The 18,421-nt window shown below is 36.6% G+C and overlaps 1 protein-coding gene across 10 annotated transcripts in view; it reads right to left on the bottom strand.

Annotated features, from left to right (window-relative positions):
• Positions 1-18,421, bottom strand: part of LOC139135562 (leucine-rich repeat serine/threonine-protein kinase 2-like) — an 88,837-nt gene that overhangs the window by 21,010 nt on the left and 49,406 nt on the right. For 9 of the 10 annotated variants that reach the window (XM_070703011.1, XM_070703010.1, XM_070703016.1 and 6 more), the window contains 26 exons: positions 18,194-18,322; positions 17,719-17,838; positions 17,010-17,119; positions 15,548-15,627; positions 14,915-15,021; positions 14,108-14,197; positions 12,867-12,996; positions 12,366-12,496; positions 9,468-9,596; positions 8,814-8,894; positions 8,161-8,303; positions 7,761-7,878; positions 7,316-7,416; positions 6,892-7,011; positions 6,568-6,667; positions 6,045-6,143; positions 5,529-5,738; positions 5,240-5,362; positions 4,352-4,495; positions 3,849-3,976; positions 3,585-3,645; positions 2,996-3,067; positions 2,150-2,358; positions 1,694-1,804; positions 617-753; positions 163-314 (listed from right to left, as the gene is read on the bottom strand). In XM_070703011.1, the coding sequence (XP_070559112.1) occupies positions 163-314; positions 617-753; positions 1,694-1,804; positions 2,150-2,358; positions 2,996-3,067; positions 3,585-3,645; positions 3,849-3,976; positions 4,352-4,495; positions 5,240-5,362; positions 5,529-5,738; positions 6,045-6,143; positions 6,568-6,667; positions 6,892-7,011; positions 7,316-7,416; positions 7,761-7,878; positions 8,161-8,303; positions 8,814-8,894; positions 9,468-9,596; positions 12,366-12,496; positions 12,867-12,996; positions 14,108-14,197; positions 14,915-15,021; positions 15,548-15,627; positions 17,010-17,119; positions 17,719-17,838; positions 18,194-18,322 (3,135 nt within the window). The remainder of the gene's footprint in view (positions 1-162; positions 315-616; positions 754-1,693; positions 1,805-2,149; positions 2,359-2,995; positions 3,068-3,584; positions 3,646-3,848; positions 3,977-4,351; positions 4,496-5,239; positions 5,363-5,528; positions 5,739-6,044; positions 6,144-6,567; positions 6,668-6,891; positions 7,012-7,315; positions 7,417-7,760; positions 7,879-8,160; positions 8,304-8,813; positions 8,895-9,467; positions 9,597-12,365; positions 12,497-12,866; positions 12,997-14,107; positions 14,198-14,914; positions 15,022-15,547; positions 15,628-17,009; positions 17,120-17,718; positions 17,839-18,193; positions 18,323-18,421) is intronic. The other variant, XM_070703018.1, reaches the window with a different exon arrangement.

Here is an 18,421-nt window from a genome sequence, read left to right as displayed (position 1 = left end):
GATGAATTACATTTATACCCTTAAAAAATGGCCAACATAAATAAGAATTATATATAAATGTAGAATAGATGGTTGGTATGTGAGAAAATAGAGAAAGAAGGTAAAATATGTGAGGCCAAGACCAGTGCAAACCTAATGGCACGTCTTGAAGACAAAACTTACCAAGTTGGTTGTTACTGAGTATGATTGTATCCAGGGCAACCAAGTTGGACAGAAACGCATCAGGTACTGATTTCAAGTAGTTGTGGGAGAGATTTAAAGTTTTGAGACGCCGCAGGGAGAGTGGTTCATCGGGAAGAGATACGAATTTATTCCTGCAAACAGAGAAGTGGTGTACTCTTTTCACAGCTGACAAAAGAAAATACTGTTCATCTATTTACTGACAAATCTACCAGCAAAAAGTATGCAGTTTTATAACTGCCACTCTGCATACAACATTTAGTATACTGACCCAACAAAGGGAAGTTTCTTTCGATAATGTAGACAAAAATCTGGTAACACTGTCTTTTATTTCATGTCAGTTACTTTTGGTTATGTAGACAAAAGTCTGCTAACACCGTCTTTATATTTCATGTCAGCACTTCAAAGCATGATACTGATTTTATGAAATACCTACCCAGAGAGTGAAAGTATTTCAAGGCCTGGCACGCACTCTGAGATCCAGCCTGGGATAGTTGCCAGCTCATTGTGAGAGATGTTCAACTCTCGGAGTGAGAATGATGTGACATCGGGAGCTTGGCCAGCTTCTTTAATCTGTCAAGGTAATGTCATATCAAAAATTGAAACAAATGTAATTTAAATGCCTTATGGAACAAAATAAATATATTTGACACATCACCCTAAACCTTACTTTTTCTTCAAAAAATACAATTTTTTTACAGGCAACTGTTTCATGCTTTTCATCTTACGGTACCTCACATTTATTTTAAGAGTGGAGCTATTCCAAAGTGACTTAATTCAAAACGTTAAAGAACACAGTGTTAAATAGACAAATTTCGTGTAAGAAAATACTTAAACATTATTTTTGAGTTCCTAATCTTGGTCAATACCAATATCCTCACAGAGATTGAAGCGCATGATGTGGCAGCAGTGCACTGTGGATAATTCTTACCAAGCTAGAAAGTCTCTGAGTCGTTGATTGCGCACGTCCCACCAATCTCTGTTGCATGCAAATTTAAATATTCCAAACTGGGATTTCTTTCAGTCCTGCGCCTGCCCAACTGTCTCAAAAAATGTGGTGGACATCTCAAATTTTGATAAGAGCTATCCAGCTAGAGATTGCACTTTCCATGCACTGGTAAAAATAATACATAATCTGCTAAAACTTCAACAGTCTCATCTGCAAAACCAACAACCGTTGGGGCATACATTTTGAATCATCGATTCACATCCATGTAACCTAGAGCAAGGTCTATGTTTTGCAAGTGTTCACGGAATCGAGGATCAATATTGAAACTCATGTATTCTTCATTTATCTAATTTTTTTTTTGTTCAAAGTATTAAAGTATTACATACAAAAAAGACAGGAAATATATATTTTGGAAAATGCGCAATACCCAAAAAGTGTATGTAAAATATTGCCTATGGCAGAGATTAGTGTGGCTTCTGCTAAGACTACCTAGCTAGATTATAATTTTCCACACTACAATCTCTGTATGGAGATTAGGTCAATACAACACAACCATTAACTCACCTTGTTATTTGATAAATCCAACGATTTCAAGTGTTTGTTTGTCAGTAAGTGGGACGGAAACACTTCAAAGTTGTTCATTGGCAGGTGAAGCTGCTGCAGGCCAGGCAGTGCCTGTCAATAAAAACAATGCAATCCTTCTGTACTATGTCATTGTCATGCTCTTTTGTGTGTTTATGTAGAATGTAATTCATTGAAGATGTGTCTACATTATATCTGTGTAATGCATCTACATTGCATCCCTATCTGTACGCATATCTGCCTCTCAATCTGATTCTCCCAGGAAATCTCTTTCTTCATCTTCCTGCCCCCCCCTCTCTCTCTCTCTCCCTCTCTCTCTCTCTCTCTCTCTCTCTCTCTCTCTCTCTCTCCCTCCCTCCCTCCCTTCCGACTTTCCTGTTTCGTTCAACAAAATCACTGATGGCTGAATAACCTGTAACATGCATGTACAATGCTCACCTTGGCAAGTTCAACAGGGAACTCTTTCAGTGAGTTGTTGCTCAGTTCAAGTTTCTCAATGCTGGCAAACTTACAGAGCAACATCCTGTCTGATTGAGCAATGAGCTCAAGACTGCCAATATGGTTGGACGAAAGGTCAAAATGCTTCACACTGATATTGGAGAATTCCCTAGACATGGAACCCACAGTTGATGAGCGCCTCGGACTCTCTGTGATCAAAGAAAGATACAAGACAAAATACACACTGTATCATGAGCAGCACATATGGAAAAATGCATTTCAGAATAAACAGAATATTTATTTCTGTTTTACAAAATACTTTTACACGAAAATGAATTTGGTGATTTTGTGTCTACCGTTAACATGATCAGAATCAAATGATTCAATAATTGTTAAACAAAATAAAATTTATGTGAAAACAAAATGTGGCATGGGGACAGATCTCCGTGGTTTAATGACAGTTACCCACTGAACACTTACACAATTGCAAACCCTTAGTAACCCTTAACCTATAAACCCACTAGGTGGTAGGTAAGAAATGTACAACTGTATGGGTACATGTGGTTAATGTAAGGGGTATACAACCTAAAATAATGTTTACAGTTTATTTGTAAGTGCAAAGGAGTTGATGGCATACTTGAACCTGTTCACCCCTAATACCTTGTAGACAGATCAACAATCCCCCGTGATAACAATTGGTTTGGGCAAAACCACTGTTGTGAAAGGGTCGAGAAGGACAGCTGCTATTTAAAATTGTGTTCTTTGACTGAGGTCTTAGTGTGGGAATTCAACACATTTTTCATGGATCAATTTCCCCAACTGAAGAATTTCATTTCAAATTGATACCTTTGAGATGGAACTGCCTCGCTATACCCTTCATGCTTGATTCGCTGGAATCTCTGGAGCTGAAAGGGTCATCTAGAGAAGAATACAAACAAACCGTGTCGTTATTAAGAAACACTTTGAACAAAATATGAAATTGAATTTCATGTTAGGTGCCAGCACTTTGCACTTAAACACTGCAAAGAGTCAAATCCTCCAGTGGCCGTCATAACAATACTTTCTCATAACAATGTGTAAAGACAGATAAGAAGCAGAAATTTAGGTATTTGTCATGAAGATCTATCATGAAACAAGAAAATTGGGTATTGAACTTTTCAAGGTATGGCGGCAGAGTTACAATGAGAAAACTGTATTGCAATTTTTCAGATCACAAAGGGTGATATATTTATGCTGCAGAAGTCTTAGCTGATATCATAATCAGAGACTTTGGGAAGCTGGATGAAAAATAACATCTGAATTCTACTGATTGGTACATAGATACAATGATAAATTCATGACAAAATTTCACTACAATATATAGATGTCACTAAAAACATTCCAAGCATTTCAAGGCCAACTGTCCAATAAACTGTGCATTAATACTTTCTCATACCTTCAATATCTGTAGCTGAACGCTGAGAAAATGACAAACTTCTGCCATATGTTGTATCAAGCTGCATAGAAAAAAGAAAATAAATATATGTTTATACATAAACGTTACAGTCTGCCAATGTAATTAACATCACATGCTGCTACATGTACATGTATGTTTCACTGCTGTAATATCACGCGTTAAGATTATTAAGATATAAAATTCGATACAAAATACAATTGACGACTATCTTTTGACTTAAATTATATTTTAATCCATGATTACCTTGTCTGCCTGAGAGAACAGGACAGGAGAACTTCTTGGGGTATCACAGGGTGATGTTGATTGGCCGTCAGCTTCTCCTCTGACAGGTGTTGGGGAAAACTGTGACCCAATCAAACCTGAAATACTACCTTTAGGGGGCGCAAAAAAAAGAAAACATTAAGAATGGATAAGCCTGTTATGGCCAGTTCTTTCAAGGAGTGCTTATGATGTCAAAAAAGTAATAATCATCTTGTATTTATATATTTTGACATGAAGCAGCTATATCCCATAAATGAATGAATGACCTTTGACCAGTGGGTACAAGATTGATCATAGTCAGTGTACCACCTGGTGAAAGGACAAGCCAAACAGAAATTTGCCATCAGATGGCATAACAATATAGTATACATTTATCATTGTACATTCAAGTCCACATTTCCACTACGCTATTTCGTATGAAACATGGGAAATATATCTTTGATACTTCAAATACTTTATTAAAGCTACTATTTCTGTTGACTTACTTGAACTACTGTACAATGGTGACCTCGGGTCATACGGACTGACTGGCAAATTGGCACTGGTTTTACTAAACTTTTGCCAGTCTTCTTCTTCAATACAAAGAGACATCACCTCAGCAATTCCCCCGTCCAAACTTTTTCGCTGCTCTAGAAGCAATTAAAAAAAAATATCTCCATCACTGAGGAGAAAAGAACTAAAAGAGCTAATGAGTGCCAAGAGCTTTTGAGCTAACATCATAAACTGCACACTGTGTCCAAAATTCAACAAATGTAGAGCTTGTTTCAATTCACAAAAGTGATATACCACATTACAGTGGTTTGCGTTGACCCATTGGCAATTAGGCAAACTAAACATATTGTCTAAATTGAGGTGTTGCCAACACTGTCAGGTGTAACTATCAGCTTAGTGGTAATTATATGAATCGATCATAATGGAATCAACACTGCAAAAGTTGAAACAATGTCTAGCAGGAGCAGGTCAGGTGTAGTCAAAACAACACCACCACATATGTACACGCACTGTCAAAGTCCTATCACTTGCCTTCAGGTGTAGTGGTTTTGACTACATCTGACCTGCTGTGAGACAATGTTTCAACTATGGCACAGTTGATTTCTCTGTGGTCGACTGGAATTTCTGCTCAGCTGACAATTACACCTGACACTGTTGGCAACACCTCAATTTCGACAATATGTCTAGTTTGCGTAATGCCAGTGTGTCAAAGCAAACTACAGTAACAAATCCTGTGGTTCCACTTCTAAAACTTCTGGAAACCTTTCCAAAAGATTCATCACCCACTTTCCTGTGTGATAAGTTCATCGAGTCAATGGGAACCTACCAGCAGTAAGGTAATATCAAGGTCATCACAAAGGCAACTGGATGAAAAAGCTAACCTGTGAGTTTTGGTGAAGAAAAATCCAATGAAGGATGCCTGGTCCTCATGGACAGTCTTCTCACTTTATGATATGAATCTTCCATTTCAGAAAATGATGACTCATCATCTGTACTGTCTGCAACTGATGGAAATCACAACAACACAAAAAGTAATAATATAATTGTTTGGTTTCACCTGGACAACTCAATCATGGTAATGTAATCTATCAATCAATCAATCAATGAGTCAATCTATCTATCAATCCATCTATCTATCTATTTATCTATCTATCTGCATGCTATACTGACCTTGTCCAGTTAACCTTGGGAGTGGATATTCAATTCCAAGTCTATTAAGGCTTGGATTACTGGAAAACCATGGATATCTGATATTGAGTTTGCCATCAGGACTGTCTTTTCCCGGAATTGTGTAGCTTCCGGAAATGGTCCTCTGTCTCTTGAGGCGCTTCTCTTCAGATTTGCGTATCCTCTGTGCCAGATCTTTTCCACTTCCCAGAGCTGACGGACAAAGTAACCAGACAGAAAAGTAATATTAAACTACAAAACAAAAATAAATGATGAGACAAAAGATCTCTCGTCTGGAGCTGGGTTTTCATTTGTAAACAATATCAACTTTTATTCATTACCGTCACCTTTGCTAACATAGTCTCTGCGGAGGATCAATGGGTTTCTTGTTCGTTTAGGACTAGTAGTTGTAAATATATTACGGACATGTCAACATATCGTAACATACATGTCAATCTCACTTGTGTATCGTAAATATCATCTTTGATACATGTACAATGTACATGTCTATTCACATACCAGATGGAGAGGCAGAGAAGGCCCTTCCAAGAAGTGTGGGATAAAACCATTCAGAATGTAACGTCCCCAGATCTAGTCCACTCCAGGACACAATGCCAGCTGAGGAAAAAATGCAACACACACATATTAAATGTAAAGAACAATATAAATTGCAAATGAGTGAGACGTTATGGAGAAACCTGTCAAACACACTGTTCAAATACAATGATACAACTTCTCCACATGGTTAATGTTGTATGCTGTTAACAAAACCACCTAATCATATAGCAATGTGAACTGTGAACGAAGTGCACTGATTGAACAGAAAAGATTGGACAGAAATGACTTGTTGTTGTTGTTGTTGTTGTTGTTGTTGTTGTAAACACTGAAATGGTTCATGCTTATTTCCTGTTTACCATGAGTTCTGAACTCATACATCAAATACTGGTCATATGTGCTGAACACAGTACAATTTACACTGAAACAGCAGCAGAATCACATCTGAAAAGGATGTAAAAATTTTTTTGGTGACAGATGTGATCACCTTCTCTGTCGTGTCCCATGTGTTTCAGAAGCAAGCCAGCTATGCAGTGACTTTCTTGTTTCAAAGACATCCTCAACGCTGTTTGCATGTCAGTTACACCCTGCAAGAGACAACATGAATATCTTCTATCACATTAAAATCAGAAAATCACTGCCGCATTGAAAAAAAAATCCATAGGTCTATTGTCTAGAATCAAAACAAATTGAAAGCACTATGCAACAGAAGATAAGTAGACAACACATCAGTAAGAAATTGGAAAATCAATGGATAATTCATTGGCAGCATTGAACTGGGCATAGATTTTTCGTTGTAATATCCTCTCACCTGTCTGAGAAGCAGTTTGACCATCTCAATGTCCTGTCTTTTGCAGGCATAACACAGCGGAGTGTTAATTCCTTCACCAACATTCACATCAGCACCAAGCTGAAGCAAACATTCAACTCCCTGTAAAAAACACATAAGGCGTTCAATAAGACTTCAATCTTATAAGAAGTGAAATGTTGCACAGAGGAAGTCTGCAGACAACAGAAATATCATGTAAACGTTTCCTTTCAACAACACACCAATGTATTAAAAGAGTTTTTCATTTTAAGGTTTCTTGCTTCAAATCAATAAGACAATCTACATCTAACAGGTAAAAAAATTGCGAGAACTGATATGGGCAAAGTGATTTCAACAGATTGTGAAAAGTCACTGGTGTTGAAATATGGAAAAGAAAATACCTCAAGTAATGTAAAAATTCACTTACTGTTAACAATCCCTCTTTACATGCTGTCAGTAACATCTGACTTTTGAGGTCTTTTATACAACTCAGGACATAAAGGCATTCGCAGGCAAGTTCTACAAGACCTGTATAATTTTAAAAATTTATTAGACATTATAAAAGGCATGGATGTCTTTAAGACTCTTCATTTTAACAGTGCCAATTGGTTTAAATAGTTTATATCCACATCTATAAACACATATGAATCAAAGAAGAGTAGCACTAGCAGTGATTTTTGTGGCAATTGGTTGAAGAAGTTGATATCCACATTTGCCTTTGTTTTTGTTTCAGTTCATTCTTTTCAGGCGTAAATCATTTCATATCCGCTATTTCTGAGTGATGTCAGTTTGCCTGTCTATGTCTCCTTTATCTGCCTGCCTGCCTCCCTCCCCATTGTGTCCAAGATTTCAACACATATATCTTAACTTACTCAGTTTTTCTGAGTGGTTGTCTAAGATGTAAAACAGCCGTTCATGGCCGTCTTCTTTGATGAACATTTCACTCATCTGGTCAGACATCTCTGACAAAATCTGCATTGCAACACAGCCCTGGCAGGAAGAAAAAGGACGATGCAGGAAATGTCAGAAGGGCATTTACTGTACAACAATGTTACATTCTACCGCTGTGCTCTTAAATTCTTCTCTGGGATGTCACAGGAAAATCACTCTTGATGTCTGAGAGCGCTGTGTCGTGATAAATCATTTTTAAGTCAAAATGTGGTGCTCTGATTCACAGATATAGACTATAGGTATAGACTCACTCATCTTTCTCTCTAATCTTTCCCATCCTTTTTATCACTTAGTACAAACTTGCAAAGGGGAATATCTTACCTCAGCCTGGACTCCAAATATCATTGGAAAGTTTTTCAAGGCAGTGATTATCAATTCAGCCAATGTTTCACAGAAAGACGACTCTGATAGCTGAAGAGGATCCACTAGTACTTGTAGCAAGACACATCCTTTCTTCTGGATTGCTGTATTACACAGTGATTGTTGATCGGTTGACATATTAAGGCAAATCACATGGTCAAGAAGGGAAATTGGACACACAATTTCACATGTCCAAGCTGATCAAAATGAAGCTTATGCAATACCTTTTTTTGTAAAACAAATATGTAACGGAATTTTGGAGAAATTGCTAGGCTTCAAGTGGGTCACTAAGCAAATGCAGGAAAGCCATAAAGCAGTTCACTGACTATAAAAATATAACTTATGTACTTTGATTGTGCAGCAAATATGTAACACGCTATATAAGAAATAAAGATTATGATTATGATTAGCATATGATATGTAAGTTACCATGTACTCGGAAACTGCTCAATGTCATAAGCTCCCCCAAGATTGACATCATTAAAAAGTTGTCCAGCATCCAAAAGCAGATGCATACAGAAATTGTCAGGAAACTTATCTAGCTTGCTTCAGCTTTTTTGGGATTACTGAAAGCATGAAATTATTGTCTTGGGAATAGACTCGGAATTACTTGCCTGGTGAGTCGCCAAAGTTTTGCATAGCTTTTATAGTTGCATAGAGTGCTTGGGTTTCTTTCAGCAAACCATACACTTCCTCTGCCGATAAAAAAGCACAGCAAAATTAGTGCATTCTACTTCCCTGCTCTGTTAAAGTCATATTCAATTTCAAAACAGAAAGAAATTACAATGTACTTGACTTGCATTTTCTTGACCAAAGTTAGATTTGAAATGAAAATTTTTAAAATCTTGCTCAGACGTGATGTCCAACATGATCTCTGCTAACACTCTCAACCTTAGAAAAATGATCACTGTTTAGAAATGCTAGCGCAACATCTGTCATGTGATGCCTGAGTGGACTTGTGACTCTGACTCCGGAGCCATCACTGTATAACCCTACTGCTGCATATCATTAAATATTTTTCCACCTGCTGGGAAAATATAAATCTTTCTCAAATGCAAAGAAGCAAATAATCTTTCTCCTGTTGCAGATTTGAATGACTGCAATATCAAAACAGCATTCAAAAAATCTCGCAGAAGATGGCAAATTACAAACACATTTTGATACAATGCATGAGTCCAGAATGCAAATGCTTTCATATAAAACTATGTGACCGAGCGACCATGCTGACTGTCCAAGCCAGTGACTGGCCGGATATGAATCACTCTTACCTGTTGTTGAAAGCACAGCTAAGCCTTCTAGAGCCATCTCTTGTAGAGGTTCAGAAGATACATGCATTTCCATACTGTCTACGATGGATTCATGGATTGCCTCTGCTATACATTGATGCCGAACTATTTCTGAAAAAAATAGGGCCACAGATAAAAAATCCTTTCAACTCATATCAAAATTATTGACATCAACAATTGCATGTGATTCAGGAGAAATGGTAATTTATTCAGAAAAAATATGCATTTACTGAGTCACATGACAGTTTGAGTATTTTCAGATACTGGTTTCACCATATCACTTGAGTTGCTATATCGACCTAAGGGTCGACATAGCTCTGCAGTGAAAAGTGTGGCTGGTTTTTCAATCTAGGGAATGCTGATGAACATTTAAAGCACTCGAATATTTGAATCAAATTTCTTAATATGTTGTAGATTACTTTGTATGGATGGGAAAGTTGAATCTGTGATCATTAGCATAAATCAGCCCAAGCTGTAACTGCTGGCACACTTTGCCTAGATACTAATATTTAATCATAGCTCAACTGTCCAGACAAATATTTTCTCTGACAAAAACCTGACAAAAACTGGCAAAGGCTCCCAAAAAATATAAGTATGCAAGTTTTATCATAATTTCAACAAATCTGAATTGAGTCATCCCTACAAACCTACATACGAAAGAAATTGGATAAGGAGATTCTAAGTACTATGATGATTTGGAATTTTTTTAACCAAAAACAGCAAATATTGCCCCGAAAACTACGCTTTGTAGAATTCTTCACAATTTGTACAAAACTAATTTAGATCATCCCCATGGACATTCATATCAAATTTCAAAGCGATTTGATAAACAGTTTCAGAGAAGTTTTTTTTCAAAACAATGGAAAGAATTGCCCAAAAAACACAACTATACAAATTCCAGCATGATTTGAAAAAATCCTACCAAGGTCAATCCAAGAAACCTCAATACCCATGTTCAAAGCAATAAGACAAGTGGTTTCAGATAAGATTTTTTTACTAAAAATAAAAAATTGCCTCCAAAATTCAAAATGCACAATTTGAATAAACCTGACTTAGGTCACCCCTAGTAACCTGCATACCAAATTTCAAACCAAAAGGACAAGCTGTTTCAGGGAAGAAGATTTTTTTTCCGTACACATAAAAATTTACTCTAAAATACAAACAAGTAAATTTCACTACAATGTCAACACATCTGACTAGAGTCACCCTACCAATCTACATGTACAGAACAAATTTCAAACCAATCTGACGAGCAGCTTCAGAGAAGAAGCTTGACAGACACTGGACAACACACAACGACGCACAACCACCTATTTGATAAGCTCCACATCATTGACTGTGGAACTAAAAACCAGGAGAGTGTGTCAACATCACAAAGGAGTTGCAACATCTTTTAGACTGTCGCACGGCAAAAAAAAAAATATTTTGAGGTTGTGGAACCAGTAAAATTTCACTGGGTTTAAGGCACAATTCATCATATTTAACCTATGGACAAGTGCACTGTTCATCCTGCATTTATTATCATACAGTGTAGGCTTATTTCATTTAATTTTACCCGGCGATGATCTTTCTGGTTTTGAAAACATAGGGCCAAAGTCCCTGAAGCTACTATAGACATGGATACAAAATTAAGTATTTCCTGACTGTATGAAATTATCTCACTTAGGTCATCCTAGGGACTTGTAAACCAAATATTAAAGCTGTCTGACCAGCGGTTTTGAAAGAACAAGCAACTCAACAGTTGACAGAGCTCTGCTGTGTTATGTAGAGAATAACCTTTTGTGACACATGTATTGATGAAGAAGGTGGATATCTTTGATTAACATTGTGAGTGAGTTCTGTTGAATAAGTTGAGACTGTACATACTCAGAGAAAGCACACTGAAGAGACAAATGTTTGAAACTTAAGAAGTTCAAGGTCATCAAAAGCATTATAAGGAATCATGTAACTTTCATTGCACTGTTTACACAGATTGCATAATTGCTATAAATAGCACATGAGGAATCTTACAGCCCAGCTTTACCATAAAAACCCTATCACTTTGACCACTCTTTTAATTGACCACTCTATTTTTTCCTCAAAAAGTAATTTTATTTATCCTTACCAAGTCAACCATAAATGGAAATTAGAACTTTCTCTATCTCTATCTCTATTGACTATTTTGAGCAATTCTTTTAGATAACATACATTTGTACAGGGCACAATAAATGACGGTTCAGAATATGTCAAAGTTGGGATTCAGGAAAGTTGCCCTTTAATGTTTTAATCCTCCAAGATGGTAAGCATTTCACTATGAACTGTCAAAAAAAGTTGAACTTTCTGATATTCTACACTAAAATTATTTTGGCTTTGATGATTTCCTAATTAATTCAATTATTTAAAATCATATTAATTATTTTTTTCTGGGTGAATTGATAGGGTTTATACAGTACAAGAATTACATACAATGTAAGTCAAATTTTGACCAAAAATGACAAAAAAATTCTGTAAAAATACACATTTGCATATTTCATCACAATTTGAACACATCTAAGTTGGGTTACCATAGGGACCTGTATACCAAATAACAAAGCTGTCTGACCAGCGGTTATGAAGAAGAAGATTTTTACCAAAAACACCTTTTTTGGCATTAATTTGCCTATTTTCAACAATATCAAAAAAATTAAAAAAAGTAGTTTTCTCAAAATCATATTTTTCATCTACACAACAAATATCAAATCAGTAAGTACTGTGGTTCTCAAGATATTTGAGTGGACGGACGCCTCACAAGCGGACATACATACAGACTGACGACGGACGCCGGACGGATACCCATCCCAATAGCTTCTATAGACTATAGTCTATCGTGGTTAAAAAGGCATGAATTCTAAGTTGACTAACCGACATCGGCCAGACAGGCTATTGCACCGATTGCTTCTGTGGCAACATCAACGTCGTTAGGGTAGGCTGAGAAGGCAGCCGTAATATCACTGAGAGCTCCACAGGACACCAACGTCTCTTTGTACTGTGGACTACAGGGAAGCAAAACAAAATTGGGAAGTCGAAATCAAAAATCATGTTAGCAAATCACTATGTTGGATTAATATGCACAATAAACAAGCATACAGACGATAAGCAAACAATGAACAAGCTGTTAATAAAAGAGATATATGTGGACTTTGGAGGTACTTGAAAACCAGGAAGTATACAAGGAACCATCACTTGGTTACATCATCAGAGTCTGCAGTGTGTTCAAAAGTTCCCTTCTACAGGTGCGATTTTATCACATCAATATACTAGTACATAATATAGAAGGGTGTCGATGTATTAAGACTGCCAACTATCAAATTTCTCTGACTTCTCCACTAAAAAATCTTTGCAATGTTCATGACTCATTCTCACCTGAAGAGAGTAAGGCCTCTAATTGCTTTGCATCCTATTGCCTGTGCACCTGGTAATGCTAGGTGTCTCTGAAGTCCTGTCAGAACTGGTATGTATCCACCTTTCTCCATGAGTAAGGCCTGGATTTTCTCTATATTACATCAAAGGAAAAAATAGATGTTCATGAGCCATATTATTAGTTTCCATGGTGATACCTATGATTAATTTCTGGAGATATGGATATTACCTCTCATTTTGTTTTTTTGTAAGCTCTGAAAAATTTGATAAATAAATTACCAGACGAAATTAAATGATGATGATCTTAATAATAGTGTTAGTTGTAAATTAACGTTTTTTATTACCTATACATTTTCATAACAGTGCAATGTATATCAAGTCAGAATTTCCAAATGTTGAGGAATGTACATTTTCAGTAATATATGATAGTTTGAAAGACATTGTTAACACTTTTACAGCCAAATTTGGTACAAACCTATTTTCTGTTGCGGAGATTGACCTTAGGGCAGAATGCGTTTTGGGGACAGATTTTGAGATGCCAAACTTTCACAACACTCTTTTGTCTACCACTGGTGGGGGTTCATTTAAAGAGAAACAGTCGTCAGAACTGCGTCTTTGCGAGTTTCTTGTTTACAAACAATGTATTTCATGCACCATATCTAGATGCACCTCATCATCATAGCTGCAACATGACAGACATGTTTTAACTTTCATCAATCTCACCATCGTACCTTGGATACAGTGTTTGCATTGGTCGTATGGGTCCCATATGAACTTTGAGCGCAGTTCCTATGACTGTTCCCCTTTAAAAGCTTAAAGAGTACATAAAGTTTTCACCAGCTTACATTTGTGAAAATCGGAAATTTAATTTTTCCCCACAGAGTTAATACAGGGATGGCAGTCATTTTGAATTGAAAGCATAGATAAACATTGGCTTCTTTGTTTCTCTGTTACCAGATTTCGCACAGTGACTCCCGAATTTTATTCTTTTTAATATTTCAAAAGGGAACATGTTAAAGTTTTCTAATCGAAAATTTTAGCAAAGTTTGGATCTTTAAATTTTGAAATGCGAACTACCTTAAAGAGATAAAAAGGGCTGACGGTGATGCCAAGGACATAAATAAGGTTAAATCCACTTTTGTCTTAATTTACTTTCTCTCGAAAAAAATGACAGATGAAAATGTAAGTGGAGGTGGAAAATTTTTATTTATACTTTATTTTTCATTTTCTTATATCAGACTTACTGCATATCCTTTTTGGCATTCTGCCACGTGAAGTTGGAGACATTTTTGATTCCTTTGAAAATTTTACACGGCGAGGAGCTAATCGAGGTCCTTAAACATTCCATACGACAGAAAACACAAAGAAAGAAGTAGATTGTGCATGCAGGTCAGGAAAGGAGGGAAAGGATAAACATGTTAGTGAGGTACACAGACAGACAGACATCGACAGCGGGGTGAGCAGTTTTTGTATTAAGAAAGAGCTTGTCAGTGGATGAATTTCATACAGCAAACAAAATGTGAGATAAAATACGATACTATTTTCTTGTGGCTTGGAGAAAAACAGTGATCCGTTTCAGAATGCTATTCTTCATGCGGACAAATGTGGTTGAATATATCATCTCTAGGCCTTCAGGATAGTTTTTTTTTTTTTTTCAAAACACAGTGCATATTATGTTAATTTTCACTCAAGCACAGAGCTATTCAAGAGGAAAAACTGAAAAGGTTACAACTACTGGTAACATGTAGTCAAGTAAAAGCAAAGAGCATGCAGTGCAAAATAATCCATTGAAGAAGCGTTAGAAGTTATAGGGAAACAAGGGGAAACATGAAAGAATACATGTAGTTCAAACAATAACAATACCGGTAGTAATAAAACAGTTCAACATGAATGATGCCATTCACACGTACTGACATCACAACATAATCCGATCTTTTGTGAGCCAGATCATCGCAAAGTTTATCATTCATGATGGTGCCTACTTTTTTTTCCTGTAAGAAAGATTTTATCAGAGAACCTCTAGCTTCAAGAGTCAAGTCTGTAAAACGTACCATTTTCGGCAGTTATGGTGTAGACAGCACTACATGCTGACTGGTAGACGTGACAATCGTCACTGTGTACCATCAAACAGGCTAGTAAGTTAACATGGATGCCAAACCTGAAATTGATAGCGAGAAAAAAGAAATGTATCACGAGTAGTGTGCAATACATTCATTATTTACACACAATTAAAATGTTATTTAGAAATACATGCAGATATTCAATCTACTAATGGCCAAAATTCAAAAGGAATAAGGCTTGACCTCAATGACGGAGAATATGAAAAAAGTAGATATTTCTGATGTAACGATCAACATATGGAGAAGCATGTCTGCGTATTAAAGCAATGGATTGATATCGCAATTAAAAGTTTTCCTTTTGTCTTTTCCATTCCGCCAACTGATCTTATAATTAATCTTTTGATTCACCTTTAGTTTCTATGAATCAGTGAACTTGTAAGATTAATGACCATGAGTGACTACATGTCAATCCAAAGTGCAGACAAAAAGAATTGACATGAAAGTGACAATGCCCTTGTGCCACAGTGTACATGTTCAATCTTTAATAACAAATTGTCCAATGTCAGTGAAATATACATGATTGACATTTCCTTGTCATTGTGATCAAAAGACACTGTTACTTACTGATCGTCATCCTCTCCTATTCGTTCAATTACTGAATGTCGATACATCAATAACTGGGTCAGCGCTCTGCAACAAGATTCCTGTAAACACATAGGTAAATGGCAAGAAAAGACACTGTCATTGACTCACACATCAATAGAAGAGACATGTCACATACTGTGATTGGACACCTTTCAGTTGAACATAATAAACAAAGAAGAATCTACATGTGTCCCTTTGAAAAGTCGCACCAGTGCTTACTGACTACGCATGCGCTGGTTCATAATATACTATGCAAGTAACCGGAAGTGTACCCGACTAAAGTCAGTTGTGCCGCTATGTTTTTTTGAGTGCTCGTAAATAAATAAATACAAAACAAAATGTGCAAAGTATTATTTTATAACATGCCTTTCATAAAATATATCTCTTTTATTAGCTAGTAAGTATTATTATCCACCTTGTCACTGATACAAAATATCGTTACTATCACACCTGATACAACATATTGTTACTATCATGCCTAAAACTAGAAATAGAAAGAAAACTGTCGTGCATAAGAATAAGGACATGCACAACTAATGCTGGGATTGAATTTTAGAAAGCGCCCTCTGTGTCAATAGCTTGATGCAAAATTTGCCAGCTTTTATACAGAACGCTAGTTTTGAGCTTGCTATTGGAATATAGGCAGTGCAGTTACTATTGCAACGATAATGATGGCACAATACGTCCCTTGTTAAAGACAATAGATTGTTATCATGGTAAACATTGCCAATTTATGTCCAACATTTTTACACATTAATATACCTGCAGGGTTTGACATCATGTATGTGCGTGAACTGTCTTCATCAGAGGGTGAACTGGGCATAGAGTTCGTACAAACATATACAGCAAAGTAACAATTAATTCTATTTTATCTTTTACTATTAATAATCATGAATCAATACAAACAGAATTTCTAATCTTAACCCTGACGCGACACCAAGGGCTGAGCCCTATATGATATTAGAGTGAAAGAAAGGTTTTCTGAGGAGTAAAATTTGCCGCTTAAAGCCTGGTGCGGACTTAATCCAAAAATCTTGTAAAATATTTATATAACGATTGCAATTTCAAATCAAAGGGAAACAAAAGACAGAAACACTCATAATCTCCTTAACACCATAGTCAATCCCGATCCTGGGTCTTTTCGCGCGGGGTTTGCCGCTTAAGTTAATGAAATCCATGAAAGTCTTAGGCAGACAGCCTTGCCAAACTGAAAGTCATTCAATATTTTATGATGAAATACTTGAGTTTTCTTGCACTCAAAATAGTTACATGTACCTTTAAAAATTTCAGTGCCTTCATGTAACAGAGTTTTACATTGAAAACACATTGTTGAATTTGTATAACAGCACTTTGGTAAGGTACCAGGCAATTTTCACATCGTTGTGTAGACTTTTGGAATAATAATTACAGAGACGGACATATCAGGAGAGCATTACAGTACCTGAACTGCTGGGTCCCCGAGGTGGGTTGCCATAGCTTTGTGTATATCTTCTAACCAGTCATCGTCCTCACCTGTCTGAAATAATGGCCGGGACTGGAAACTGGAATTGGCTGTGTTTAATATGGAAGGAAATAAACAATGTGAATAGTTCAGGGCTAACTGTGAACTGAGCACAACCTTCTACCATTTATTTTTGCTCCAGATGTGTTCAACAACTTTTGATTTCGTTTGAATTGACATGAAGCAAATGTCCTTTAGGTGAAAGGTTTGGAGTCCGGCAACAAAGATAATGGTATAAGTGGACATATACACTGTACAATGTACATGTATGCACTTGAAATACGCACACTAACAAAAAAGGCCATTGCAAATAATTCTGCCAAAAGGCATGCATAATTTATTCACTATATCTGAGTAAGCGATTCCACTCTTTTATTTTAGTGTGATATAAATTGTAACAAGAAGAACTGATTCAAAAATAGATGTAATGGGAAAAAAATAATACGCAAGAAAACCCAATTATGAAGTAGACATAGGTTACATTTCACTGATGGAGACAACACAGACACTGGGCTTTGGCTGAAATCAAGAGGTGATGGCTTATATCAACAAAGTTGTATCCATGCAATATGAGTCCAGGAACAATCAGACCGTGTTTCCCTTGAAACATTCCAACCCACAGTGATCAAAACTTCTGCTTTTTACTTACAGAGCTTTGCCAATACACTGAAAGCCCTCGCCTGAAGTTGTGCATTGTCACGATGTGTCTGCAGTGCAGACAGTATAAGTTTTGAGCACCCCCGAACTTCTAGAAGACGCTGACTGTCATCTGTCGAAAAATCATAAGACCAAATTACTTGTTATTATCAGATGGAAAAGGGACAATGTCAACAAAATAACAGTACTAATGGCGAGATGCGTGGATCTCAGACTGGCTATGCAAAACACATATCATCAAAAGTTGCATTAGATAATTATGGTAAATAATACTGGTACTGATACAAAGTCTATACAAGCCACGCATGTAATGTGACATTCCTCAGTCTAATCCCTGCATTTTAGAGTGTACACAGAGAGTTTGTTTCAAGCAGTGTCTGCACTCAAATCAATTGTAAATGCCGTTGTCTTTTGTTTTCCAAATGATGCCAGTATCCTTTCCTAGCATTTAGTCAAGGAAATCTTACCATTGTACGCCAGTGCATCCAGCAGTCCGCACCCCTCTGCATTGACACCACTTGATTTGGGGTTGGACTTGATGGCATCCATGACCGCTATGTGAATGTCTCCATGTAAAAGCACATCACAGCCATCAACTGAAGGAGAAAAATAGAATCCAATATACACTAGTCACATTTTGAGAATGGGACACTGCATGATTGAACAAGCAAGTCTCCTAAAAATGAACAGGTAAA

Source organism: Ptychodera flava, chromosome 6 (genome assembly GCF_041260155.1).
Source record: "Ptychodera flava strain L36383 chromosome 6, AS_Pfla_20210202, whole genome shotgun sequence".
Taxonomy (NCBI): Eukaryota; Metazoa; Hemichordata; class Enteropneusta; family Ptychoderidae; genus Ptychodera; species Ptychodera flava.
Note: the sequence above shows the minus strand (reverse complement) of the source record. Positions and strands in the feature narration are given on the sequence as shown.